Raw genomic sequence first — 27,406 nt, forward strand, 5'->3', positions numbered from 1 at the left:
AAAGGTGGCTCCTTCAACCAATGAGAATATGCCAAGGAAAATAAATGGAAATCAGAATATATTCTATATTCTATGTTCATGTAACAAGTAGCAATTAAACACAAAGGCAATGTTCATGCAAAGAATACGTGTTTTTAACCCTAAATTTTGCATGAAAATTAAAATAGAAGGTAATAAATAGCTATACAAAATTTACATCAATAATTATTTAATAGTTATTTACTTCCCTAAGGTTTTAAATAACTATGTTGGCTATCCAAGTTTTCCCTTTATATCTACGTTATAAACATTTTATTGTTTCAGATTTAAAAAGGATTAAAAATGATATCCACACTTCATTTCAGATAATGGCACTCTGAGCAATGCTTGTGTAGATTGTGACCTAACTATTGGATAGTGGGTACAACCCTTTGATTGATCTGAACTGTCCATTTGATAGGGTATGCTTTAGATCTCCTATGACTCAAAAGAGAAAACTACATGTAATTAAATATTGGGACTGGATAATTGGCATGGTTTTTTCAGTCATAGAAGATCCAAAGGAAGGCCTGCCAAATGGACGGTTCAGATCGATGAACAACAGCTGACATGGATCAGATGCCGTGAGTGAGTGCCTAGGACAACTCTAGAAACAGAGGCTTTTTCAGAGAACCCAAATCCTTTCCATTAACATTCGAATCATCCACTGTCTGGGTCCCACACCCCTATTTAATTAGGGTACATTGTCAATTTTGGTGGGTCGACATCCTAATCGGATCCAAAATTTATCACATAATTGGGCTTTTCTAGAATCCATTATTTTTTTGCTAAATAGGTGGTGCCCCAAAAATCATCTCCATCAGATGATCCTAACCCTCCAACTCAATATGACAGCATTTCAGAAAAATCTCTACGGTTCGAAGAATTAGTATCATCTTAGGGATATAATTTTTGGGGCAAGGCCTGTGTACATCGGATCGCAACAATTGAACGGTTTAAATCTTTGAATAACTTGAGCTCGAGTGATTTTTTTAAACTACACTTTTTATGAGTGATTTTTTTAAAGTACACTTTTTATGATGTCCATCGTCAAAGATCTAAACCATTCATTGTTGGCTCCGCTGAGGATTCGTGTTCAAAGATAGAACAAAGAAAGAGAGAAAGAGTACTGGTTGTGATGAAAAAAATATAGCTGGGGCCTACCATGTTCAAAGATCTAAACAATTTAGTTGCTGGGCCCCAAAGGGTTTTGAACTTTTGAGTTAGAAAATGGGTTTTTCACATGTATGGTTGAGATCAATTTCAATTTCATCCAATGGTAGTTTAAGAGGGAGGAGTAGAAATCGTTTTCTAGGGGGCCGACTGGAGGAACTTTCCAAACTTATGGTGAGCTTAAGCGCCCAATCACATGGGGGCCAACTTTGTTAGGACGATCCAAAGCATTCATTTTAAAGTCCCTTACATAGATAGGGGGTGTACCAAAAATCAGCTCCATCGGATCATCCTAACCCCTCCATTTGTGGAGGACAAAAATGGACAGACACAAATCTGCCCATTTTTTGTCCTCCACAAATGGAGGGGTTAGGATGATCCTATGGAGCTGATTTTTTGTACACCCCCTATCTATCATAAGACCTTGCAAATGAATGGTTTGGATCACCACATGTGATTGGGGAGCCATGTGATTGGGGAGCTTAAGCGCACCATAGGTTTGGTGCGCTTAAGCTCACCAACAGTTTCCTCTCTCTCTCTCTCTCTCTATATATATATATATATATATATATATATATATATATGAGAAAACGGTTCCTACACACTAGCTTAAAATACAGTGGGGGCCACATTATTTGGGTGATCCAAACCATTCATTTTTAAGGCCCTCTCATAGATAGGGTGTCCACAAAAAATCAGATCCATAGGATCATCTTAACCATTCGAACTTTGGAGGCAAAAAATGAACTAATTTGTGAAGATTTAAAGACATCCATTTTACCTCCACAAATCGTAGGGTTGGGATGATCCTATGGATCTGATTTTTTGTAGACACCCTATCTATGTGAGGGCCTTTAAAATGGATGGCTTGGATCACCCAAACAATGTGGGCCTCCACTGTATTTTAAGCTAGTGTGTAGAGAACTCTCTACACCTATGTGTAGGAACCGTTATCTCTCTCTCTCTCTCTCTCTCTCTCTCTATATATATATATATTATATGAGAATATATATATATATATATATATATATATATATATATATATAGAGAGAGAGAGAGAGAGAGGAAAGTGAAGCTACACCGCCGGCTTAAAATACAATGGGCCCACATTGTTTTGGTGATCCAAAGAATTCATTTGATTGGCCCTCACATAGATAGGGTGTCCACCAAAAATCAGCTCCATAGGATCATCCCAACCCTTCAAACTGTGGAGGCAAAAATGGACAAATTTGTGAAGGTTTTTACACGTTAATTTTTGCCTCCACAAATCATAGGGTTGGGATGATCCTATGGAGCTGATTTTTGGTGGACACCCTATCTATGTGAGGGCCAATCAAATGAATTCTTTGGATCACCAAAACAATGTGGGCCCATTGTATTTTAAGACGGCGGTGTAGCTTCACTTTCCTCATATATATATATATATATATATATATAGAGAGAGAGAGAGAGAGAGAGACAGAGGTGTAACTAGTACCGGGTGTTGTACCAGTTGTGACTTGGTAAAACCAACACAATAAAATGGCACAGGTATGTGTTCGGGCATTTGCGTAGCCCGTATGGAAATATATACCTTGTAGAAGGCATATCTACAAGATTCTAAGAGAGGCAACACACATGATTGTTTGCACCTCTCATTTACCCGTGCCATATGCATACTAGATATTTTACGTCCAAAGAAACGACTTGGTTCTGTAAATTTTTACAGCCATTTTACGTCCAAAGAAACAGGGCCTTGGTGACATTCAGAGATTTTATACGGAGGCCCACCATGTAAAGGTCGGAGAGGGAAAACACCCCCTCCCTTGATTTTAAATCCACCGAAAGCCCCTCCTTTTTTACTTTTCTTTGGATCAAAATCAAGGTGGCAGGTTTTCCCTCTCTCCGCCCTTGTGATTTCACGGTCGGCCACCGTATAATTTCTCGTGAAATTCATAAGTTGCCGTTTAGATTTAAATTCAACAACTGGCAAAGGAAGAAAAGAAGAGCAATTAGCAAATTTAGAGAACCAATTGGCATCATAATAGCTACTGCATCACTACTGCATAAACCATAATCCAAAATATTTTACAGAATCCTCAAATGAATTAGGAGAATCAGAAAACAATGCCTATGACCTGGGATCTTAATTTTGACTCTAAACATCAGATATTATTTTCAGTCAGAAATCCAGCACCCAATCCTCATTTGAACTCTTCTCCCCACATTCTTCTTGAGGTGATCTCAATCCATCTGCACAGGAGGAGTCATTACAGGTTTCAATCCATCTTAGTTTCAGAAAGTCAGTTTAGTCACCTGAGAATTATGAGCATAGTTAGCAAAACATTATTCGGCGAAAAACGGGACCCGAAAAATTCGGGTTTAATATGGTATTGTTCAAAAAAAAAAATGGTGAAAGAAACAAAAACATGAAAAAAAAAACATCTAATACGTTTAAAATTGTCATTTACAAAATATAGCAGGGTAAAGTTGGAAAGTCAACCAAAAAAATGTGTTTATGTTTTAAATGTTTTCCTAAAAAAAATAGTTTTAAACAGCAAACCTACAAAATGCAGATCTGTTTTTCAAAAAAAAAAAAAAAATTTAAAACGAAGTTTTGCTAAGTATAATTATGAGAATGAAGCTTCAGAGTGTCAAATAATCCCATCATCTAACTAATCAGTTATACTGCCTTACCTCATTGAAGGTCCTTAAACTTAATCGAGTTGCTTCGTCCAATCAAAAGGCCCCCATTCTCTCACAAAGCTTGCAACCGCTTGCTTTTGTGTCTCCATAGACTCCTGCTTCCGACGCCGATACATGTCTTCTTCTGGCAGACGCAACATTCCTCTAATGACATTAAGGCCGAGGCTGCTTTTAAATTGCGTCTCATCATCAATCACGTGAACAAACCCCTTATTTAAACCAAATTCAACATGAAAATAAGGGAAGTCCTTAGGGATCGAAGCACGCAACCCCTTCACACTTGTGTCAATAAGCTTCTTCGCGTTGTGCTGGCTCCACTCATCTTCAGCCTCATCAATTGCCTGAAAACCATGTCCTTTAAGAAAACTTGTACATGGGTGACAATAAATACTAATACTAATAGTATCTCTGGCACTGGACTTTTGTTTTCCATGGTCCAAAAAGCACACCAATCAGGTGATCCTAACCATCCAACCAGAGGATTTGAGGACTGCAAATGGGCAATAATGCTCTATTTGGTTACTCATTTTGGGGGGATTGTAAGAGTTTCAAATGCTTGAGATCTTCCAAAGATCTCCCCAAAGCATGTTTGGTTGTCATTTAGACCTTTGACCACTAGACAACTTCTAGAATCTAGACATCATTATTGCATTTTATCCTAGGTGGCGCCTACGTGGCGGAGATGTTCCCCCACATAATTTTCTCCCCTTTTTTCACCAAAATGGAGAAATTAGTGTGGGAATTAGGAGAAGATTCTTGTCTTATTCTTTTTCTCTCTTTCTCTCTCTTCCCCTTCTCTCTCTTTCACCCTATATTTTGATAACGACACCCTACATCTTCCGCTAATTTCCTCGCGCAACCAAACACTACTCACAAATCTTCCTCCTAATCTTCTCCCCATCTTCCATGCTTGTCTTTTTCTCTTTGACTTCTTCTCCTAATCTCCTAGCCATCTATAACAACCAAACAGAGCATAAAAGAAAAACGTTGACCAAAAGTCCAAATTTAATGGATTGAAATCTTCCAATTGGATGGTTAGGGTGCATCACTGGTGTAGTTTTGAGCTATGGCCCAAGCATGATGAGGCTCAAGAGACAAATTGTTATAGATCATGGGTGCATATACCAGGCGTACCAGAACACTAACAGGGAAAAGAAGCAAAAAGTGTTTTAACACCATATTCTCTCAAAAAAACCATCATATTCTCTTCAAAAAAACACCATATTCTTTCGAACGCTAAAGTTGCACAAAGAAGAGAGCAAAAACATGACATTTTGAAAAAAAAAAGAGAGCAGAAACACATAGATGTAGTAGCATCAGAATATTATCATTTTCATGGCAAACAAAGTTCACATAATCACTACTAGTTGTTGCTGGATGTGCATGCACATTCAAATGTAAAAGACATGGACAGGTGAAAAGCTTGGATGAATGCATTATTTGGATTCTGATTTTTGACACACTGGTATTTTGACCATTCCTTAAATATGGAGTGGTTTTACTTCAACATTTTCGGATTGCTTTGGTGTTTCCCAAGGACTTCAATGCCTTCTTTGAATGTTGGCAAAATAGCCCGTGGAGGGAAAAAGGCAAGATTCTATGGAGAACCTCCTTCCTTGCAGTTCTTTGGGTGTTATGGAAGGAGAGAAATGCAAGAGTTTTCAAGGGAGTCGTCTTGCTCAACAAAGCTGTAGCCCTCACAATCTTTTGGGTAAGATCCCTTCCAAGCTTCAAATTTGTTTCTGCTTTTCAGGTGTGGTATGGATGGAGAGAGGTGTGTGACAGCCCAGAGAAGAGCATCCATATAGTACAGGAATGGGAGCTTCCTCCCTCTGGTTATTTAAAACTGAATATCGATGGATGAAGTTTCAGTAACCCGAGAATGGCAGGTATAGGGGGAGTTCTGAGAGACCATAGTGGAAATGTAAAATGGGCATTTTCAAGACCAATTGGGGTGGCAGACTCAAACGAGGCGGAGGTGCGTGTTGTACACCGATGTTTCAAGCTCTTAGTGGGAGAAAATTTAGATAAAGTGATGATCGAAGGCGATTCCTTAAATGTAATTCAGTGGCTAAGGGGATCCCATGTCTTCCCATGGAGGTATGCCAATTCTTTTGAGGAGATCAATGATAGATCGGGCAATTCACTTATCTCCTTTTGCCACATAAGAAGATTGGCGAATGGCGTGGCGGATAAGCTTGAGAAGAAAGGGGTGCACAAAGAAGCTTGAGAACAGTTCGATTTTTTCCCTCCTTGATCTATCGCGGCAGGAGATGTTTCTTTTTCTACCGATGATTCATATTTTCCTGGTTTTTTTTCTATCTTCTTCTGTATCTTTGACCATCTCGGTCTTTTGAATGAAATCTTCAACCATTCAAAAAAATAGTAATATTAAAGAAAAGCAATTCAAGAGAGAGGTTGCCCCTCACATAAGAACTTTAGATGAACACATGATTTAGCCAAATAGTCCGTTAAATCATGTGCGCATCTAGGAATAGAACAAAAGTGAATAGGCTGATTTCTGGATAAGTTCCCCAACTTCATCTATGTGTCTAGCCAATTGCCACAGACCCATGCAGCTACCATTCACCCAAGAGATAGTGTTTGAGGAGTCTCCTCCAATGTACAAAATCTCCTAGCATTTCTCTAATGGAGATCCTAAACCCAGTTAGGATAGATTGTATCTCAGCTTCATTTGAATCAAATCTTCCAATCGGACCAGAGTAGGACCAAACAACATTCCCTTCATGGTGTCTAAACACTCATCCCACTCCCGCCGGTCCCGAATTGCCACTAACTTTCCCCAAAATTCATCTTGATTATATTGATTGGGAGAGCCCTCCACACTGCTAATTTCCTCTTTTTTGGAATGTTCCCCTTAGGATATCATTCCATTTTCTTGAAGTCATGAAAAACACAATCAAAGAATTCTTATCTTATCTAGAACACACCTAGGGATAATCAGCACTCCGATCTTCCAAATCAGCACATTGCATGAGACTTCTCTAACCTAAAAAATCTTCTCATTTTTCTCTCCAAATGCACCATATAATTGTGAAACAAGCCATTCGCCAGAGCAATCTGCCCAAAGATCCAAAATGAGTACATCTCCATCCAATGAACAGCTCCAATATAGTGATGCAGTGCCAACATGGCAGCCATGTCATACCAAGATGTTTTTGGTGGAGTTCCAAGGTGCATTCCCGCATTAAAGCTTCTGACCGTTTTTTAACCTGATTTTTGGACCTCTAAATGGAAGAATTATGGAAAGTGGTAAACTACAAAGTTGTAGGTCTCTTTGAGATATTTCCAACAAGTAGTTGTGCTCGAATTGGGCTAGAGGGTAGAAAGTTATGGCAGTTTTAGTGGACTGTGTCTGTGGGTTCCCAAAACAGTCAAGGTTAGTGAGTTCCAATGCAATTAATATTATGTTAGTCCCTAAGCTAACTAGTGGAGGAGCTTGAATGAATTTGCTTTGGTTTTCTTTTATTTAAAGAGTTAGAAACCATCTTTAGAGGAGATTTTAGATGTTGATTAACTTATGTAATTGATGGAATATCAATTGGGTTGAGCTTTGCTTCCATTTTCTGCTTCTTTTCTTGTTGTGTTCTTGACTTGTAATTTTCTTCTTCTTCCCTCTTAAGCACCCGCATTATATGGTATCAAAGCCATCAAAACTCTCTTAGGCTAGCTTCGATTTGATTTTAATGGCGGCACGAAGAGGGAGAGGAAGGCGTGGTAACCAAATGATGGAAGATTTGAGAGATGAAAGAGATGATGAACTTCAAGCACTTCGAAGACAAGTTGAGCAACTTACCATGCGACTTGAACACCAAGAGGCTCGTAGTGAGCATGGTAGATCAAGCCGTGGAGGTTCTAGTGATGAATCCGATGTGAATCCCTTCGCCAATACTCGTGAGGAGGTGAGGTTGGGAAGGTTCTATCGTGATTTCGACACCGTCAAGATTGACTTGCCGGAGTTTCATGGTCGTCTACAACCCGAAGAGTTTCTTGAATGGCTTAGTGCCATTGAGAAGTTCTTTGATTACAAGGAGACACTCGAAAGCCAACGTGCGAAGCTTGTGGCTATAAGGCTTCGTGGCTACGCTTCAACATGGTGGGATAAAGTTCAAGAAATGAGAATCTGGAAAAGAAAGTGTAAGATTTCTTCTTGGGACAAAATGAAGTCAAGGCTTAAGGAGAAATTTCTTCCGTTGGATTTTTCCCAAATTATCTTTTCTCAATTCAACAAACTACGCCAAAAATCCAAGAGTGTGTTGGACTACACCGAAGAATTCTACAAACTCATGGCTCGTAATGATATTCAAGAGGGTGAAGATCAACTTATGACAAGGTATGTTGATGGTTTGAAGTTTTCCATTCGTGATGAGGTGTAAATGCACCGATCATTAAGCGTCAATGATGCTTATCAACTAGCCTTGAAGGTGCGGGCTAAGCTTTCTCGTCGTGGTGCTAAAAAGTATGTGGATGTTCGTAGTCTCTATCCTTCTTCTAAAGATTAATCTTCACATGGTGGAGGTACAAAGTCAAGGTCCAAATATTTCAACAAAAATTCTACAAAATCAGCCCCTACACATCAAGTTGGAAATCAGCCCAATCGTCCCAACAATTCAAATGCTTGTTTCAAATGTGGTCAAGTTGGCCATCGTTTCAAAGATTGTCTAAAGAGGCAAGTAGTTGCCTTCGGTGATGAAGAAAATGATGAGGATCTTATTGATGATTCAAATCAGCCCATATATGATGAGGATCTTGTTGACTATTCAAATCAGCCCATATATGATGATGAAGATGACATACAACATGAAAAAATCGAACCCGACTAAGGAGAAAGTTTGGTGATCCAAAGAGCACTAGATACACCAAAGGTGGAATTTGATGATGATTGGCTTTGTTCCAATATTTTCAACACTAGATGCGAATCTCATGATAAGGTTTGCACCATTGCAATCGATGGTGGAAGTTGTGAGAACATCATATCTCATGAAATGGTGAACAAGCTCAAGCTCAAGCTCAAAACCGAACCACATCCAAAGCCCTATCGGATCACATGGTTCAAGAAGGGAAGGTGAGTAACATTTTTCTTTCCAAAAACTAATTTGATCAAGAGACCAAGGATAATGGTATATCCGATGCTCTACTTGATGTTGAATCTAATGAGGAGCAAGAGGAACTTCAACGACAATTCAATGAATTCATCACTAAAGAAATTGGATCTGACTGCATAATAGGTGAGTCGATGGATATTGAAGAGATGGGTGAATGGAAAAATATTACATTGATTTTTTCATGCAATTACATCGATCCATTTCTATTCGATCCTACATTGAAGCTCACAGTGGATATTTACGTATTCAAACATATTCAAAATCTAGACAAATTATCACTTCTTCATGGAGATTATGAAGCGAAGTTTGATCTTCAGCAGTTTCAATTTGATGCTCATTCTTCGATATTTCAAGGTTCGAGGGCGAGTTTTCTTGAAACTAAGGAAGTTTGGCATATTTCAAGATTGTGTGGATGCCCCTTTTCGAGTGCTTAAGAAAATTGGAGATAATGCATTCAAGGTTGAGCTCCCTCCAAATATCAATACTCACCCAACTTCAATGTTAAAGACTTGATAACTTATCATGGAGAGTTTGAAGAGAACTCGTGGGCGAGTTCTTTCTCACTCGGAGATAATGATACAGTACCAACATGGCAGCCATGTCATACCAAGATGTTTTTGGTGGAGTTCCAAGGTGCATTCCCGCATTAAAGCTTCTGACCGTTTTTTAACCTGATTTTTGGACCTCTAAATGGAAGAATTATGGAAAGTGGTAAACTACAAAGTTGTAGGTCTCTATGAGATATTTCCAACAAATATTTGTGCTTGAAAATTGGACAAGAGGGTAGAAAGTTATGGCAGTTTTAGTGGACTGTGTCTGTGGGTTCCCAAAACAGTCAAGGTTAGTGAGTTCCAATGTAATTAATGTTATGTTAGTCCCTAAGCTAACTAGTGGAGGAGCTTGAACGAATTTGCTTTGATTTTCTTTTATTTAAAGAGTTAGAAACCATCTCTAGAGGGGATTTTAGATGTTGATTAACTTATGTAATTGATGGAATATCAATTGGGTTGAGCTTTGCTCCCATTTTCTTCTTCTTTTCTTGTTGTGTTCTTGAGTTGTAATTTTCTTCTTCTTACCTCTTAAGCACCCACATTATATAGTCTTAGGTATGACCCACGAAAGGCCATACCATCTCATCAAATGACACCAAACTTTGCAGGAGAGAAGGCAATGGCTAAGGAGATGATCCACTGATTCCTCTATGTTCTTGCAAAGTGAACATCTATTTGGAGGTGAAATCCTGTTCTTTGAAGGAGATCCACCATATTGATTTTCCTAAGCATTGGAGTCAGTGAGAAACACTTGATACGGGGATGAATAGGAGCCTTCCAAAGATCGTGCCATCGAACAATAGGCATAACCTTTGCAATAATAAACTTGAACATGGATATAATTGAAAACATCCCTTTGGGATTCGGAAACCAGATCCGTTTGTCATCTTTGACCCGTGGAACATAACAATTTTCAAGAAGTGAGAGTAAACGGACCAAAACATCAAGTTCAGCTTCCTTTAAATTACAATAGAGCTCCCAAGCATAAACTCCCCCCTCCCAGTAATAAATTGGAAGAGGTGCACTTTCCTAGGTCCTTGTTGTTGCAGAGTTAACTTGACTTAGACACCTTCAATATTAGATGCACATTAGATCAAACCCTCATTCATTTTTGTGACAACCAGAGTGCAATCAAGTTATCACAGAATTAGGGTGGATTATGCCAGGACAAAAAATACCAAGATCGAGTTCCACTTTGTCAGAGAAAAGGTGGAGTGGCAAAATATTTCCTTCATATATTTCTATCCAAGGTCAAGTTGAATATGTATTTACCTGGGAAAACTTCCATTCCATTTAAGTAAAGAATTCACAAGAAGTCTTATGCAGTGGCCAAAAGCTTTAAAACATGTTAGAGAAAATTGTGGCAAGTAAAAGCAAAGACATGCTTCTCTTTTTGTTTCTCCTCCTTTTGTTTCTGTTATCTTGTACTATTGACCTCCTCGGTCTTGGGAACCCTCCCCCTCCCTCCCCCCCCCCCTATAATTTATATCTCATCATTTAAAAAGAAAATTGTGGCAAGTAAAAATATGTATGTGCATGTATGGTTCTGGCTGAAGAAAACAATATATAAATGATATCGCTTCGTCAGAGTTTGCAGAAGAAAGGCAAATGAGCTTTGAACTCATTTCGGCAAGTAATTCATAGGACCTTTGATCATACAAATGGTCATGGATTTCAAAAGAATGACATTATTATGACTGACCTTTTTAAAATATAAAGGCCCTTCATTTGCAATCTCACAGGGCAAAGGAATGCACTCAATTAAGCAATGGCGCCGCTGGTGTGCCAACCCCATCACAGTCTCAAGAAACACTACATCCTTGTCTTGTTTTGCAAACATCATTAGGAGGCATTTTTTGAAGTTGCGTATTTCCTCCCACACATTATTGTCAACCGTCCTTGTGGAAGACTCGTGCTATAAAAAAAATACCATTATTTTGATCAAATTTCAGAAGAATGAAAGAAAAAAAAATATAACAGGTAAATTGAACGACTTCGTTCACCAGTTGGTGATTCATTATTCTCATTCAAGAAGCAAACCAAAGAAAAGAATACAAAGCTTTTTCCTGGTTTGTAAGAAGACTTTTTATAAAGAAGGATTTAAAAATCGGTTTCACTGTTGTTTTGGCTACCACTGAACCCGAAATATTTTGGTTTTGGTGGAAATTTCGGCTGAAATCATGTAAATTTGGTAAAAAAATTCGGTATTTTTTTAAAATTTTGATGGAAATTTACAAAATTTGGGGATTTCGGTGAAATTTCACCCGAATAATGTAAAAAACCGATTCAAGGTACTTTCGATTTCAGTCCAAACGGAAACCGAAAGATTTCGGCCAAAATTTAAAACTATGCTTATAAATACGATGCCCATACTTCTTATGGTCTCCACTATTTTATTGAAGAACAAACATGAAAATTACATGTGAAAGTTAGTACGGAAAAAGGCACTGTGTGGAACTTACGTGCATTGGCAAAATGCAACAATGACCTTCCACAACAGGCTGCCACTGTGGTAGCATCAAATATGTAAAATTCGCGATTGAAACAACAAGGTGCCTTGGCCTTGTTGGGTTTTCAAAACAAAACTGGCAACGTTCTTGCTGAGTGAGGAGACGATTTCCAATATAATTTTTCTCATTTGCTTTATTCTCAGACAGCCCTTCCTTTTTTCGATTTTTCTTTCTCCTAGGTACATCATCATAATCATATTCATCATCTGCCCGTCCAGAAATGCTATACTGCTTGTTTTGCACTATTTTTCCGGCTAAATGCATATCAGCATCCTCTTCTTTTTTATTTTGGTGACTAGGTACTTCCCTCCCAGAAAACCTACACAATAAAATAGCACCAAGGTATGTGTCACACTACTAGGCATTATAAACACTAAATTGAAATACAATAAATGGATGATAGCAAAAAGACCAACAGATAGTAAATATCCAACTTACTAAAGGTAATAAAGAGACAGAAGTGTATGGTAGAAAATGTTGAGCAAGGAAGAATAAGGTGGACCATAGCAGAAGACCATCATGCACTACATATAATATTATACATATATAGAGCAAAAAAATGTACACGAAAGAGTAGTTTCTTTTCAGAAATAGCATATAATTTCAGTGTTTTATAAATGAGACCGTCCAGACCAAACAAATTGTGTCTATTTTTCCAGAATTGTTTGGCTCATTAATACAACAGTTTGACCCGCATGAACTAGCCAGCTCACCATGAATCAGACGGTTCCTTTTGCTTATAAGTGATTATGTTGATATGAAAGAAAGAGGGAAAGACAAATTATAATCTCTTTGCTTATAAGTAGATTATGTTGATTTCTTGGAGACTGATTGGATGTGAAATAAAGAATTGCTTACTGTGGCATTCTTTTATCATGTATGCTCAAAATCTCATGCATTGCAAGACAACAAAATTTTGTATGAGATATTTTCCCTTTGGAAGCATGGACCTTAAATATGCTTACATGATATTCTTCGCACATTACATTCATATTATCTGTGTGCAATACAAGAAAAATCATGACAGCAAAATATTTATTGAGCATCAATTCAGACCTCCTTGATTTATAATACTACAGCTTTCTAACTTCTGTTTGAATGGAGTATTAAAAAAACTCTGCTTTCAGCTTAGGGTTTTGCATGATGTATTTCATGATCAAGCATAAAAAAAAAAGACAACTAAGAAGAGATTCCTCATTCACTATTGCCAGGCTTCAGGGCAGGGAAATGGTGTGCGCGTGTGTGTGGGTGTGAGTGTGTGTGTGTGGGGGGGGGGGGGGGGGGGGGCGCAATATTCAAGACAAAAGGTGGAGGGAACGGGAGGGCCAAATCGAAGGAAAGCATATGGTAATAACAGTAACTAACATTAAAACATCTGGCAATCAACGACAAAAATTCCTTTTGACTTATTATTAATAATTTAAATATATAGGACATCAAGTAATGTCGTGGCCAAGGTGGTCTATTCCTGCAGATAAACCAGTTTGTACTGAACCAGGCTATTAGCAGTTTAATCAAAAGGCCGGTTTTTTAAACATTGGATAACCATCTGTATTCTCAGATTAGGAGCTACCTAATTTTACTTCTCTCAGATCCCTGGCTGAGTGCTTTAGCCCTGGTGTTTTGCTCCACTGTTGTGGTCTCCACCTCTTTCTGAAAAAAAGACATAAAACAAACAATCAGATTCAGCTAATAATATTTGCCACCTAAAGTGAGTGCAAGCAGCTTTCAATAGTAAAATAATCGGAGTCAACCGACATAAGCCATATATGTAGGTGTATGGGAACAAACGCATTGGAGTTAAAAGTCAGGACCACACATGAATTAAAGAATTTTCGTTTGGCATAGACTAAAAACACTTGGAAATTTCACCATATATAAGCATTTGAAGTTTTTTCCCCATCAAATGCATTTCCTACTCTAAGACTAGACGTACATGTTTAAAATTTGAAATTTTCACACCAAGAAATAAAAGAGCATTTTCCTGTCTACAACTGTGTGAACCCATTTTCAAAGGAAAGCATAAGAGTGATTTCCCTCTACTTGCTGCTGAAAGCATATATTTAAAAGCCATGTCTCCAACAGCATTTTTATATGGAAATGCCTTCAGCAAGCAAATTTATTTGAGGTTCTTAATCATGCTCTCCATAAGTGGGCAAATATGCATGTGCTTGCTTCGAAGGCTAATAAGTGCTTCATGGCAATAGGTATTGTACAAACCAGAGATGGAAAACCTAATAGGCCATTTGGATACATGGATTTTATAATTCAGTATTGTCAAATCCTGGATTTTACAAGCTAAAACCTTGATTTTATAAGCTAAGACCTGGATTTTATAAGCTAAGACCTGGATTTTATATAATCCAGGATTGGAAAATCCAGGTCTTAGCTAATAAAATCAAGGTCTTTAGCTTATAAGATCAAGGTTTCAGCTTGTAAAATCCAGAATTTTACAATCCTGAAATATAAAATCCATGTATCCAAATGGCTCCTAAGTGTTAGCGAAAATGTTGTCTCACCATAAGTTTTTCAGCTTCTTCATGCTTTCCTTTCATACGAAGCTGCAACACCTTAGCTGCCAACTGATTTGCACTAAACACTGGCTTACTAACTGCACATCCTTCACTTGGATTATTAGTAATCGAAGAAACCAAATCTGGTTCCATGTGTTTGTTTCTCTCAAAATTTGGACGAGAACTGGTAGAACCATCAGCATCATTATTCAAATGAGGATTAAATTCACGCATAAAGTTTCCATCATTGGAGTATTTATTTAAGCTGGACGCAGCTGCAGAAATAAGTTGGGAATCCTCCACAGACATATGTTGACCCTTCCTTGTTCTCCATGATAAGGAATCATGAACTTTAGGCTTCCTCATTTCAGGATGCCGAAGTGATACACCGCGCAAGTATTCTCGGTTGTTACCAAGTACTTTCTCAGTGGCATTAATTTTGTCCTCGGCACCAGTTTCACTTTCCTCTATTAGCCCCCTCTTTCTATCTTTTATGGCACGCAAATGTGCATGAGACGGGGCAGCCGAACGAGATGCCACAGATACAGCCAGTTGACCCAAAGAACCCCATCGTTCTTCAACAACCTGTACGAAAAAGCTATAAGCCTTAAATTGCAATTCACGAGTATTCAATACAATACATATGTAAAAAGAGGAAAGTGTTGGTGAGCTTAAGCTCACCAAAATTATGGTGAGCTTAAGCGCCCCAATCACATGGGTCCCACATTTTCTGTGGTGATCAAAACCATTCATTTGCAAGGCCCTATCATAGATAGGGTGTGTACCAAAAATCAGCTCCATAGGATCATCCTAACCCCTCCATTTGTGGAGGACAAAAATGGGCAGATTTGTGGACAAATAATGTCTGTCCATTTTGACCTCCACAAATGGATGGGTTAGGATGATCCTATGGAGCTGATTTTTGGTACACACCCCATCTATGTAAGGGACTTTCAAATGAATGCTTTGGATCATCCTAACAAAGTAGGCCCCAATGTGATTGGGCGCTTAAGCTCACCATAAGTTTGGTGAGCTTAAGCTCACCAACACTTTCCTCATGTAAAAAAGGCTATGTCACATCTATAGGAGAGAAATTCAATTTTGTGTGAGAAAATCACGACATTTTATCACAAGAAAATGAATTTTATCATGAGAATTTGAATTTCTCGTGATTTTCTCGTGAATTTATAACGAAAAATTGGTAGTTGAGTTTTAAAAAAATATCTTGAACTTCTCATTCACTCTAAAAATCTCTCAAACATCCTAAAGCCTTTGACCTAACCCTAATTCCGAATTAAAAAAGTGTATATATTTGATATTTTATATTTATAAATTAATTTATTTTTACCGTTTTTCCCCATATAAACCCAAAAAATTTAAAGAAAATCAAACCGAGATTTTTCCTTGCAGAGAAATTCCTAAGAACGATATTTGTTACATAGATAAAAGGTAAGTCAACAAACCTCATCAAGCTTTCGTCCTTCACGAGCTGCTTGCTCTTGTGCTCGCTTCAAGGCTTTCAGTCGCCAGCTGGCACCACCATCACCAACAACTGAGTGGTTTCCACCAGTGGTCTGGGATTCACCTTCTGGGTAACCAGTTCCATCATCTTTAAAATATGGATTCAATTCTCTTGGATTTGGTTTCTTTACCTGAAAATCCACTAGTGAAAGCATATGCAATCAACTCACAACAATCAAGCATATCCAGATAAATTAAACAGGACAGTTTGCTAATGGAGCACCCATGTACCATGTTCCAATTCATGTAAGCAAGAAAAGACACAAAATCACAAGTCACTGAATGACCAATGGAGTATGAAATGGGATTTCAAAATTTCTACTATCCAATAATAAATATTAGGATTCACGTAGTTTTTTTTTTTTTTTTTTTTTTTTTTGCATTAAAGATGATAAAATAGATTAAATAAAATAAACAATCCACCAAACTTGTCATCTTTTGAGATAGCAAGCATATGGCTCTGAATTAAGACCAGGTTTTGCCTTCCCCGTAAGTAAGATATTGGTCGAATAGCAAGAAGAGTTGCACAAAAAAGCACACATAGTGCCATTTCCAACAGTAAACAACTGAAACCTTGTGTTTTCCAAACTTCTAATAGAGGAAAAGCAGCGCAAGCCTACTAATTAAGAAACAGGAACAAACCTGAAGCTACCGTTTAAATGTTTTCTGGTGTGAATTATCAACAATCTGAATAATTAGTGCATACCTTCACATAATCTTTTTCGATCTGAATATTTGAATTTTTGCTTATTTTTCTGCAAAAGAATATTATTTTCTTCTTTCACCTCAAAACCACATAAGACACCACAGAAAGTATGTTGCCGTAAATCTTTCCTTTTTCCTCAAATGGGCATTATGACCAACCGACAAAGGGATTCAATTGAGTACACGAGCAACCAACCGATACTAAATACTCAAGTACACTAAACCAAATCATATTTGCTAATTTGCAATGAAGGGATGATTCGCTCTTTCTCCATGCACATAACTCACCTACTTGCAAGCAAAAATTCTTTTTCCATGGGCATTGTTTTCTAATATTGTGCAACAAAAACCTCTACAAGCTAGAGTACGAAGGAAAAAAAAATACACAACTGGATGGGGATATCAGTTAATCAATTGCTACAAGAGAATGAGAAACAGTTTCTCTTGAGAAACAGTTTCTCTTGAGAAACAGTTTCTCTTGAGAAACAGTTTCTCTTGAGAAACGTCCTTGAGGATTAAAGACCCAAATCCTTTTATTAGGTTCATGAGGGGACACATAAACGCTTTCAACACCGTAGTCACCATGGCATGACTTGAGACAAACAAATGGACCGTGTCATTTTAAAAAAAAAGACAAAAAAATGGACCACTAAGTAACTGAGTTGATATCCCTTTGGTAGGTCCTTGCAAACCCACCCAACCCCTTTCAAAGCTATATTGGTTCCCAATAACCATATTCCAAAGGGACACGTTTTCTTCACCAAATCTCCATAGAGACTTCCCCAAAAGAGCTTTATTCTCAACCTTATGTCACTGATTCCAAGAACTCTGTTCTTTCTCGGTTTGCACATCCACTTCCAACCATTAGATGTTTGTCTTTTTCCTTCCCATAGAAAAGCTCTTTGTATCCTTTCCAATCTATTTGCAAATGAAGTGAACACTTCGAATAAGGAATGAATCATTAGATATGAAGGGCTGTCTTAGTTACAGTACTTCTCCTCACAAACGATAATTAACTTTTTCCCCCATTGCCAACTTTGACTCTGCCATTTCAACTACCAAACCCCCATATAAGTTTTGAGGGGCATCCTATCCCAAGCAAAATACCAAGATATGTGACCAAGATAATTCATATTTACACCCCAATATCTAGGCTAGTGATTATAAATGAGCATTTTCAATGTATTAAGCTCTTACTCAAATTCATCTCAGCATTGGGAACCGCCTCAAACAATCTTAAAATAGATTATAGATTTCAGATTACTTCTTCCTTATCATTACAACAGACTAGTAAGTCAACCATGGATAAGAAATGTAAGATTGGAGATATTCCTCTACTTGCCACACAACCTTCAATTAGTCCTCCCACCTCTGCTCTCCCAAGGGTTAAACTTACAAGCTTACACTACCAAAATGAAAAAGAACAGAGAAAGGAGATCCCTTCTCTAATCCCCCTCAAGCTTGAAAAGAAACCCATTGGGCTACCATTGACAAGAGTAGAAAATTCTCGATGAAACGCATGAGATTACGCATTATATCAATATGGTGTTAAAACCATTCTCCTCATAACATATTTGAGAAAGCTCCATCCAATTTTATCATATCATGTATCCATGTCTGCTTCCAAAAGTAAATCTAGTTTTACCTTCTTGACTACTAGAGTCAATAAATACAATAGCTATCAGCACTCTAACTAGGAAATGTTCCCCCTTCAACAAATGGACCTTGAAAAGGAGAAATAATCTATGATGGCACCTTCTTCACGCTAATAAAATTCTCTAATTCTAGTAGAGGATGCTATTTTTCTTATAAATCAAAGTCGAATGGTTTTCCTCTTCATAAGTGACCCCAATTGAAGGACAAAACTTTTTTTCTAAATCATCCTTCCACATCAGTTGTGCTCTTAATCACACACACTTCTCTTAGTAACTGACAAACATCAATGCATCTCGATATGGAAGTGTGACTTGGTATGGAAAGGCTTTAGAGATATTAAAAGCAACTCTTATGGGCCTTGATATGCTTTAATATTAGTCAGGTGGAAAGAAGATAAGAAAAATGGAGGAGTGTTTACTTCTAGTATGGAGAAGGTTCTCAAATTTATCTCTAAAATTGAGCTAGCGGACACTCGCTATCCAACAAAGCAAGTTCACATGATCAAACTATCAACACACTCCCATCATGCGTAGCTTTAACCATTTCCTTCCAGAGAAAGGGAATTTCATTCACAGGATCAAACTATCAACAAACTCCCATCATGTGTGTCTTTAACCATTTCCATCCAGACAAAGGGAGTTCCCAAGATCTTCTGAAGCTTTTTAATAAGGCCATTTTAGATCCCTCCCCTACTAAGTTAATGTCTAAGGATGATCTACCAATTTTTGCTTTTCCATTAAGAATCATTGTGGCTTCACCGTCAATCATTCAAGCAGTTTTCTTTACATTTAGTGAAGTGGGAACAGTTTTACAAGTATGCATTCTATGGAACTTATAGGCTCATAAGAAAAAAATGGAGCTATGGAGATTTTTTTTTGAAACCACTATGTCATAATCAAAGGAATCTGGTTGATTCTACATTCGTGTGGCTGCCCCACAAGCTAGTAAGATCAAGTCCAAGCAAGAATGGCTACCGCAAAGAGGGACCATCAAAAGAAAAAAAATAAGAAAATGAAATAAAGCTCTTTCCAACATACGGCTACTGCTGAAAAAAAAATGCAGAATTTGATTGACGATAGCTCTGAATAACAAGTTAAAGATGGGATGACAGAGGGCATTTTAATAAGTTCTTTAAGTCCAAAGAGGGGTGACCAATTGTGGCTGCATCCATGGGACTTTGACTGCTAGGCTGGAAAAATAAGGTTTCGATTACAAGCAACTTTTTCTGAGGAGATGTGACATGCAGCATTCAACCTCCAAAAAGATAGAAACCCTAACTTGATAAATTCTTGTTTTGTTATTCCCTAGAGTAGTTGGTGTTCTACAAAATTGGTTTTTAGATTTTGATAAATAGTGATCGAATTGCTATCAGTAGTGATTACACTCCCTTACTGTGCTCGCCGGGTGTTTAGTGTGACCCTCCACTTGGCTGGAAAAAGCTTAATTTCGAGGATACCAGAAACCTCTAAGTAGGGATGGTGCCATTGGTGCTATTATCCTAGATGCTGGTCTTTTGAGAACGGAGCCAGAGGTTAATAAGGTTTGGGGCGGGATTAAACTCTTGTTCTGTTTAAGCCCCTCCAAGATTTGGATTGAAGAAGACTCAACAACATTAGATAGATTTAAGGAGACATGTCCCCCTTGGAGATTCAGTCTCTTCGTTAGAGAGATGACTTGGTCGTCATTTTCAAGTGCTTCTACCAACACATACATCTTGAAGGAAAATCCAGTGCGGAATCCCTAGGAAATTTTAAAGTCAACCGTACAGATCTTGTTGTGTCGAATGATATGCCTGTCTTAGAGTCCTTCGTTGATGTGGCCTTTTTTATAAAGTGTAGCTTGTTGGATTGTGATGTTATTTCCTTTTGTAAATTTATTTATTTTGCTTGTTCAAAAAATGGATGTTGCCATGTTCATAGATCAGATGGAGATTTTAAATTCCTTTGAGTTGCCCTTATTCTAAATCTACAAACTAAAAATTTTATTGGCTTGCCAGAAACTAAAGCTAACATATGGTAGCCACTGTCATGGTAACTACTGTATTTTTCTACTTCACTGACAAACTAGGGTTTTCTCTTAAGAGAAGTAAAATATTAATAACCATGAAAATTTTCAGATTTGTTAATAGCAAGTAGCTACTATAATATGCTAAAACCATTGATGTAACTTAATAATACAGAAAGAAAAATGGAATTCAAGCAAATTGCATAAAGTTAAATATGAAAGGAAAAACTAGCTTGGATACCAAAAAACCAGCATTACCTCTTCAACCTGTGGTTCCTCTTGAGGCTCATTAATCTGTGCCGACTTCGTATCTGGTTTGCTTAGAGGCTTAAGCATCCAATCTAATCCCATATCTTTCCTAGCAGATTCCTTGTTATCTTGGGGAATAAAGTCTCTCACATCATCTACAAAGACAAGTAAATGAAATAGTTCCTATCAATTATTTAATATTTAAACTTTTCAACTTGATAAAGTATAAAAGATTAATTAACGCCATCTCCAACAGCTTAAGCGTTTTGAGTAATTGGTCATTTCACATGGTATCAGAGTAAAGGTTCTGGGTTCAAAACTCCTTGATATTAAAAATCCACATGCAATGGCCAACCCAAAAGAGGGGCCACATGTGCCACGTATAGGCCACCCCTAAAAAGAGGGGCCACACATGAGGGGGAGTGATAAAGTATAAAAGATCAAATAACGCCATCTCCAACAGCCTAAGCTTTTGGAGTAATTGGTTGTTTCACACAACCCCTATAATTCCACCAAATAAACAAACAATATAAGAAGATATACCTCCATCTATGGCCTTCCCATGCCCTATTTCCTTCCTTTTCATACTTTCATGCTTCCTCCCTCCTTTTCTTTGCATACTAACATCTTCACTTTCAGAAGAAGCCGAGGAAGTGGCTTCCGACAAATAGCGCTCCTTTCTTCTGTTTGACCTTTTCTTCGACCTGTCACTCACTGCATCACTTGAGCTCTCACTGTGGGTCTTTCCTTTTCTCCTCTGCCTTCTTTCCCTTGTGGTTGTCTTTCCTTTCCTATGCTTCTTTTCATCGTGATCAGAAACATTGTCACTTTCACTTTGGGACAAAGACGAAGAAGAAGATGCACCTGAAGAGTACCACTTTCTCTTTCTTTTTGACTCTTTCTTTATTCTTTCAGTACCTTCACTGTCTGAGCTATCAAAATGATATTTCTTCTTTTTTCTCCTATCATTGTTCTTACTACTTTTCGATTTATTTTTCTCTTTTACGGAAGAATCGGACCCCAAATTTTGTTCCACCTAAACCCCAATTGTGGCAAACGAGAAGAAAGAGAGAAAATCAGGACTCCTATTGTGCTCAGAAATACAGGGAAAAGAAAATAAACAGCTTATGCCAAAAGGCGCATGTGGCTTACTTTGTTTAGTTGATCCCTGGGTATGAACTTTACTCCAGAAAGCATTTTCCTATAATTCCTTATCAATGAATAGAAATCAACAAATTGTTGCACTGAAAAACCATCATTACATTCTGAATTGCAAGATCAGGGAAGCATAAACCCAAAATTCTAAATCTTAAATCAAATCACACACTTAAGTTAGAAACATAACCACCAAAAACTAGTTAAAAATTAACACAACCCAAACCCTAATTCCTAATAATCAGACAGAAATTAACACAACCCACTAAACCAACCTCAAAATCATGCAATAAAGTTAAAAATCCCCCCAACAAAAGTAATTTTCTAAAACAAAGCATATAATAGAAAAAGGAGGGAAAACCCCCCAACATCTATATATAAAAGCATTACCTAGACATGATTTTTATTTTTTTTTCCCGAAGATGTTGAGAAAAATAAATTCTGCAATACGGGAAATTTTTATTGAAGAAGAGATCGTAATTTAAAGAAAAACCAATTAAACACAAAGAGGAAAGACAGTTGGAAGGGGAAAATAGCAGAGAAACAGAGAAATTAAAGTGAATGACAAAGGGAAAATTAAAACTAAAAGAATAGAAGTGTTAGGGCTTTCTTACTTGACTATACTTCGGATTAAAATTTCTGCATTCTCTCCTCCGCAGATCCTTAGTGCGATTTTTTTATTTATTGATTACAAAGAAACCCCCATACGAGGGGTGGAGAGAGAGAGAGAGAGAGAGAGACTATTCTTATTTGCTAATTTCTTATTTTTAGTGGACAAAAATACCCCTCGATTGATAAATTCGCCCCCACCCTCCTAAGTACGCATTCACTCCCTTTAACGTCTCGTAAATTTAGAGGTGCAACTGGCGTGGGGCTCAACCCGAACCCGACGGGTTCAACCCGGAAAAAAAGTCGGGTTCGGGTTGAGTTTTCTCAACCCGGGTTGGGTTGGGTTCAGGTTCGGGTTGAGGGCTTGTGCAACCCGATGTGAGTGAACCCAACAAATTGTTGCACTGAAAAACCATATCAAATAAGCAAAAAATATGTAAAAAGAAAAAACCAACACATGGCGAGAAAGATAGAGGGAGAGAGAGAGTTTGAATAAAAAAAATCCATAAAAACAACAAAAAACCCCAATAAAAAAATCCCTAAATCTAAAAAAAAAACCAACAAACCTAGAGCTTGGATTATCGGTTCTTAGACTCGGAAAAGAGGGAGAAATGAAACTTTATTTCAATTTTATGAAACCTGAAATAGGGTCTCTGTAAATATTCTCAATTAGGGTTTCTCAAAAACACGAAATAGTATTTCTCAAATCAATTTTACAGAGCTATTTATAGAAACCCTATTTCAGATTTACTAAATCAGGTTTATAGAAACCCTATTTCATATTGGAGAAGATGAGCACAAGGGTTTCAAAAAAAAAAAAAAAAAAAAAGGGGGAAGAGAGACAAGAAACAGAGAAGAGAGAGTGAGAGAACATACCGTGAGCGAGGTCGGAGATGAGGCGAGGATGGAGACAACGAAGTTGTTTGTGTCTCTCTTTTTTCTCCACACACAGCTATGATCGGGGAAACTTGAGAGAAAGTAGGGTTTTCCGATAGTCTGTATCGGAAATGGGACGGGAGAAAAGTCGCGGAAAAGTTTTTTCCACGTCATTTATTTCATTTTCCACGTTTGATAAAATAGTTTCCGAGGAAACTAAAAGAACACCAAAAATATCAGTTTCCGCGGAAAAAAACAGGGGTTTCCCCGGAAACCCAACAGGAAAGAAAAAAACAGAACACAGCATTATAAAAAGTACGAAATCTAGTTTAAAACTACATAGAAGATGAAATCACAGCCACATAAAGCAATATATGGATGAAAAACTAAAAACCGATGAACCAAAAACCCCAAAATCAGAAATTCAGAACCCTACCATGAAATCAGTTGTAACTAAATTTCTAATGTCATGACATTCATATAGATGAAACCCGAAACCAAAAACCCCCAAATCAGACCCAAAGAGATGATATTTAATTCCATGGTTCATCTAATCATCTTCCACCTGACTAGAAGACTAGAATAGCAGATTAGCAGAAATGTCTACTTTGAAGTTTCAAAAAAAAAAAGGGCAAAAAATAAAAAATGGGAGAGAGAGAGAGAGAGAGTACCTGGCTGCAAAGCTTACATTTTTGTCGGAAAAATGAAGCCGCCGGCTCACCAGCCGCCGATGAGCTGCATGAACAGGTGGTGAGAAGAGGCAGCTAGGGTTTTTTTTTGCCTAAGAGAGTCGCTTGAACGGTGAACTCGTGAAGAGGTTTCTCAATAATGAAAATAAAAGGGGGTAAGTCATAAGTGAAAGTAATTAAGTATAAAAAAAATATATTAAAATATAAAAGTATATATTTTTTCACAAAAAAATAAGGGGGGCAATTGCCCCCCTTACGTTTCAAGTGCCATCGCCACTGGCTTCCGATGTGGGACTATTACAATCCACCCCCCTTAAAGGGCCTAACGTCCTCGCTGGCACATCGTACTAGAGGAGGTACGACTTTGATATCATATTTGTAACGCCCCGACGCAACCGTGTAGATATTGTCCGGTTCTAGGCCACAGCCCTCCCGGTTTTGTTTTTCTCGCAAGAAAACGCATCTACACAGGGAATGGGGGTCTACAACATAAAACCTAGGAACTTTCTCTCTCCGCTTCCGATGTGGGACTATTACAATAAAAGCATATTTGTAACGCCCCGACGCAATCGTGTAGATATTGTCCGATTCTAGACCACAACTCTCCCCGGTTTTGTTTTTCCTACAGGAAAACACGTCTACATAGGGAATGGGGGTCTACAACATATAACCCAGGAACTTTCTCTCTCCGCTTCCGATGTGGGACTATTACAATCCACCTCCCTTAAAGGGCCGAACGTCCTCATTGGCACCTCGTACTAGAGGAGGTACAGCTTTAATGCCATATTTGTAACGTCCCGACGCAACCGTGTAGATATTGTCCGGTTCTAGGCCACAACCCTCCCCGGTTTTGTTTTTCCCGCAGGAAAACGCGTCTACACAGGGAATGGGGGTCTACAACATATAACCCATGAACTTTCTCTCCTCGCTTCCGATGTGGGACTATTACAATAAAAGCATATTTGTAACGCCCCGACGCATCCGTGTAGATATTGTCCGGTTCTAGGCCACAACCCTACCAGTTTTGTTCTTCCCGCACGAAAACACATCTACACAGGGAATGGGGGTCTACAACATATAACCCAGGAACTTTCTCTCTCCGCATCCGATGTGAGACTATTACAATCCACCCCCCTTAAAGGGCCCAACGTCCTCGTTGGCACATCGTACTAGAGGAGGTACGGCTCTGATACCATATTTGTAACGCCCCGACGCAATCGTGTAGATATTGTCCGGTTCTAGGCCACTGCCCTCCCCGGTTTTGTTTTTCTCGCAGGGAAATGCTTCTACACAGGAAATGGGGGTCTACAACATATAACTGAGGAACTTTCTCTCTCCGCTTTCGATGTGGGACTATTACAGAAATGGAGAAGAAGAAAATTTTTACAGCAAAGGTGACTTTGTTTAGGAGAGTCATGGCTCCTCTCAGATTGAGCCTGTGTAGGTAGCTCATCGACGTGGGCTTGGCAATTCTTGCCCTATTAGACACGTGTACGGATTGAGTAGATGCCATCCGCTGGATCATTGAAATAGTGAGAGTAGTTGTTTACCGTTGGATGAAAGGATTTTGGTGACTTTTAGCCATTGATTGAGAGTTTTTCGTCTCCATGTGTCCTGGACTCCTGGAGATATATAGGGAAATGATATTTTCAACCCCTTTCAAGGGTTTCCATTTACTTCTAAAACGGCATCCCCTTTAGAAAATAAAGAAGATGGTGAAATTAACCAAGGATTTGGTCAATTTGGCATTTGTGGGAATTTGTGCCCCCTACTTTGTCCCGGACAACAAAAATCTGGTCTTATTTTTTGGGCGCTGATAAATTCGCCCCCTCCGAGTGCTCCTTCGCCCCTTGTAAGGCGGCTTCATTAAATCATGGGCATCGAAATATTTGCAGAAACTATAATTCAAGTTTCACCCTTTCCCCTAGTTATTGTCTCTAGGGTTAGTTCAAAGAATTTGGATAGCCTAAGATCCTTTGTTTCCGTTTGGTTGCCAGAATTTTTTTTATTCTTGGGACTTTTGTGGAATTTCCGCAGGAAACCTGCGTTTGGTTGTTGGGCTCAAAATAATCCCAGGAACCAAAATAACCCCGCACGAAATCCAACCTTGGAAAAAAAAATACTCCCAGGAACCAAAAATAAGCTTGCACAAGAATTTTTTTCTTCCCAACAGTTCAAGCAACCAAACAAAGCATTTTTTTTCCCACGATAGTCCGGTCAACTAAACATGGGATTTTTATTTTACCGGGATACTTTCAGGGAGTTTTTTTCCCCACCAATCTCCCAGGAAGTTTTTTGTTCCACAAAAATCCCAAGAACCAAAAAAATTCCTGCAACCAGACGTAGGGGTGGTGCTTTGTGCTCTTGATTGTATTATCATATTTATAGTAATACATGGGGAGGGGTCCTGCCTAACCGAAGCTTACCTATCGAAAAGAACTTCTAAATCACCAAATTTCCCTTACGTACATGCATTAAGAGATGGGCATGTACTAATTCTCGTTTTTGCCCATTTTTGCATTGGACAATTTAGATTAAACTGATGTCTAAGGACATCTGCTCAGTCAGCTAGATCAATTTCTAGTCATTCATCTACTATCAATCAATGGTTAATTAGGATTATTCATGTGATTTTATACTTCCTCCCTATGACTCTTAATTGTGAATTATTTATTTCTTCCCATTCAAAATTTTATCTAGCTAGTAATTAATTTTATTTTTTTTCTAAATTCAAAGTGAAGTAGCGGAAATTCAATTCTCTGATCAGATTAGAAAAACTAGCAACTTTTATTCAGAAACTTTTACAGTTTTTTTTTGGGAGTGATAAATCGACTCCCCAAATGGATAAATCGACTCCCCATGTGTCTATCTCTCTCCTCTTGAGAAGAGGAGAGAGATAGACACATGGGGAGTCGATTTATCCATTTGGGGAGTCGATTTATCACTGCCCTTTTCTTTTCTTTTTTGGAATTACTATACTTTCTCAACCAAAATCATGTTGTTCTCAAATTTATGATTCTGATCTGCACCATAACTATCACTTCACACCTTTTTAGATTTATTATTGAATTGTATGAATATAACAGTTCATAACTTTACATTTTCAATATCATAAAGGAAATAAATGACTTATCATTCATTCCAAAGCTTACATATCCATGGGGATCTCTTCAGTAGGGTTGGTCCCATGGATTAAAAAAAAACACTGCAAAAAAAAAAAGACTGAATTATCATAAAGAAGATCAAAACCCATGATTTAGTTGCTGATTTTTATTAACTGTAACTGGCGCATGAATTGCGAAGTGCATTTCATTTAGTGGGCATCTACCACCACCATTGTTGGGCACGTTGGTGCACCCTGAATGA

General features: G+C 38.1%; 1 protein-coding gene across 3 annotated transcripts; it reads right to left on the reverse strand.

Annotated features, from left to right (window-relative positions):
• Positions 1–3,163: 3,163 nt before the first annotated feature.
• Positions 3,164–22,596, reverse strand: LOC143880277 (CwfJ-like family protein). 3 transcript variants are annotated; one of them, XM_077383126.1, is made up of 11 exons: positions 22,481–22,596; positions 21,864–21,912; positions 21,255–21,747; positions 20,721–20,866; positions 16,040–16,228; positions 14,583–15,161; positions 13,637–13,716; positions 12,016–12,382; positions 11,256–11,468; positions 3,868–4,217; positions 3,164–3,423 (listed from the first exon to the last, which is right to left on the reverse strand). In XM_077383126.1, exons 2-10 carry the CDS (start codon positions 21,906–21,908, stop codon positions 3,888–3,890), a joined length of 2,442 nt encoding a protein of 813 aa, XP_077239241.1. In that variant the 5' UTR covers positions 21,909–21,912; positions 22,481–22,596; the 3' UTR covers positions 3,164–3,423; positions 3,868–3,887. The 3 variants fall into 3 exon arrangements, with proteins under 3 accessions (XP_077239241.1, XP_077239250.1, XP_077239258.1); XM_077383135.1 differs by having other exon boundaries at positions 3,164–3,486; XM_077383143.1 differs by having other exon boundaries at positions 21,864–21,921; positions 22,481–22,587.
• Between the last annotated feature and the right edge of the window lie 4,810 nt (positions 22,597–27,406).

Source organism: Tasmannia lanceolata, unplaced genomic scaffold, assembly GCF_043159265.1.
Source record: "Tasmannia lanceolata isolate RefF3 unplaced genomic scaffold, GAP_Taslan_0.1 ptg000002l, whole genome shotgun sequence".
Classification (NCBI taxonomy): domain Eukaryota; kingdom Viridiplantae; phylum Streptophyta; class Magnoliopsida; order Canellales; family Winteraceae; genus Tasmannia; species Tasmannia lanceolata.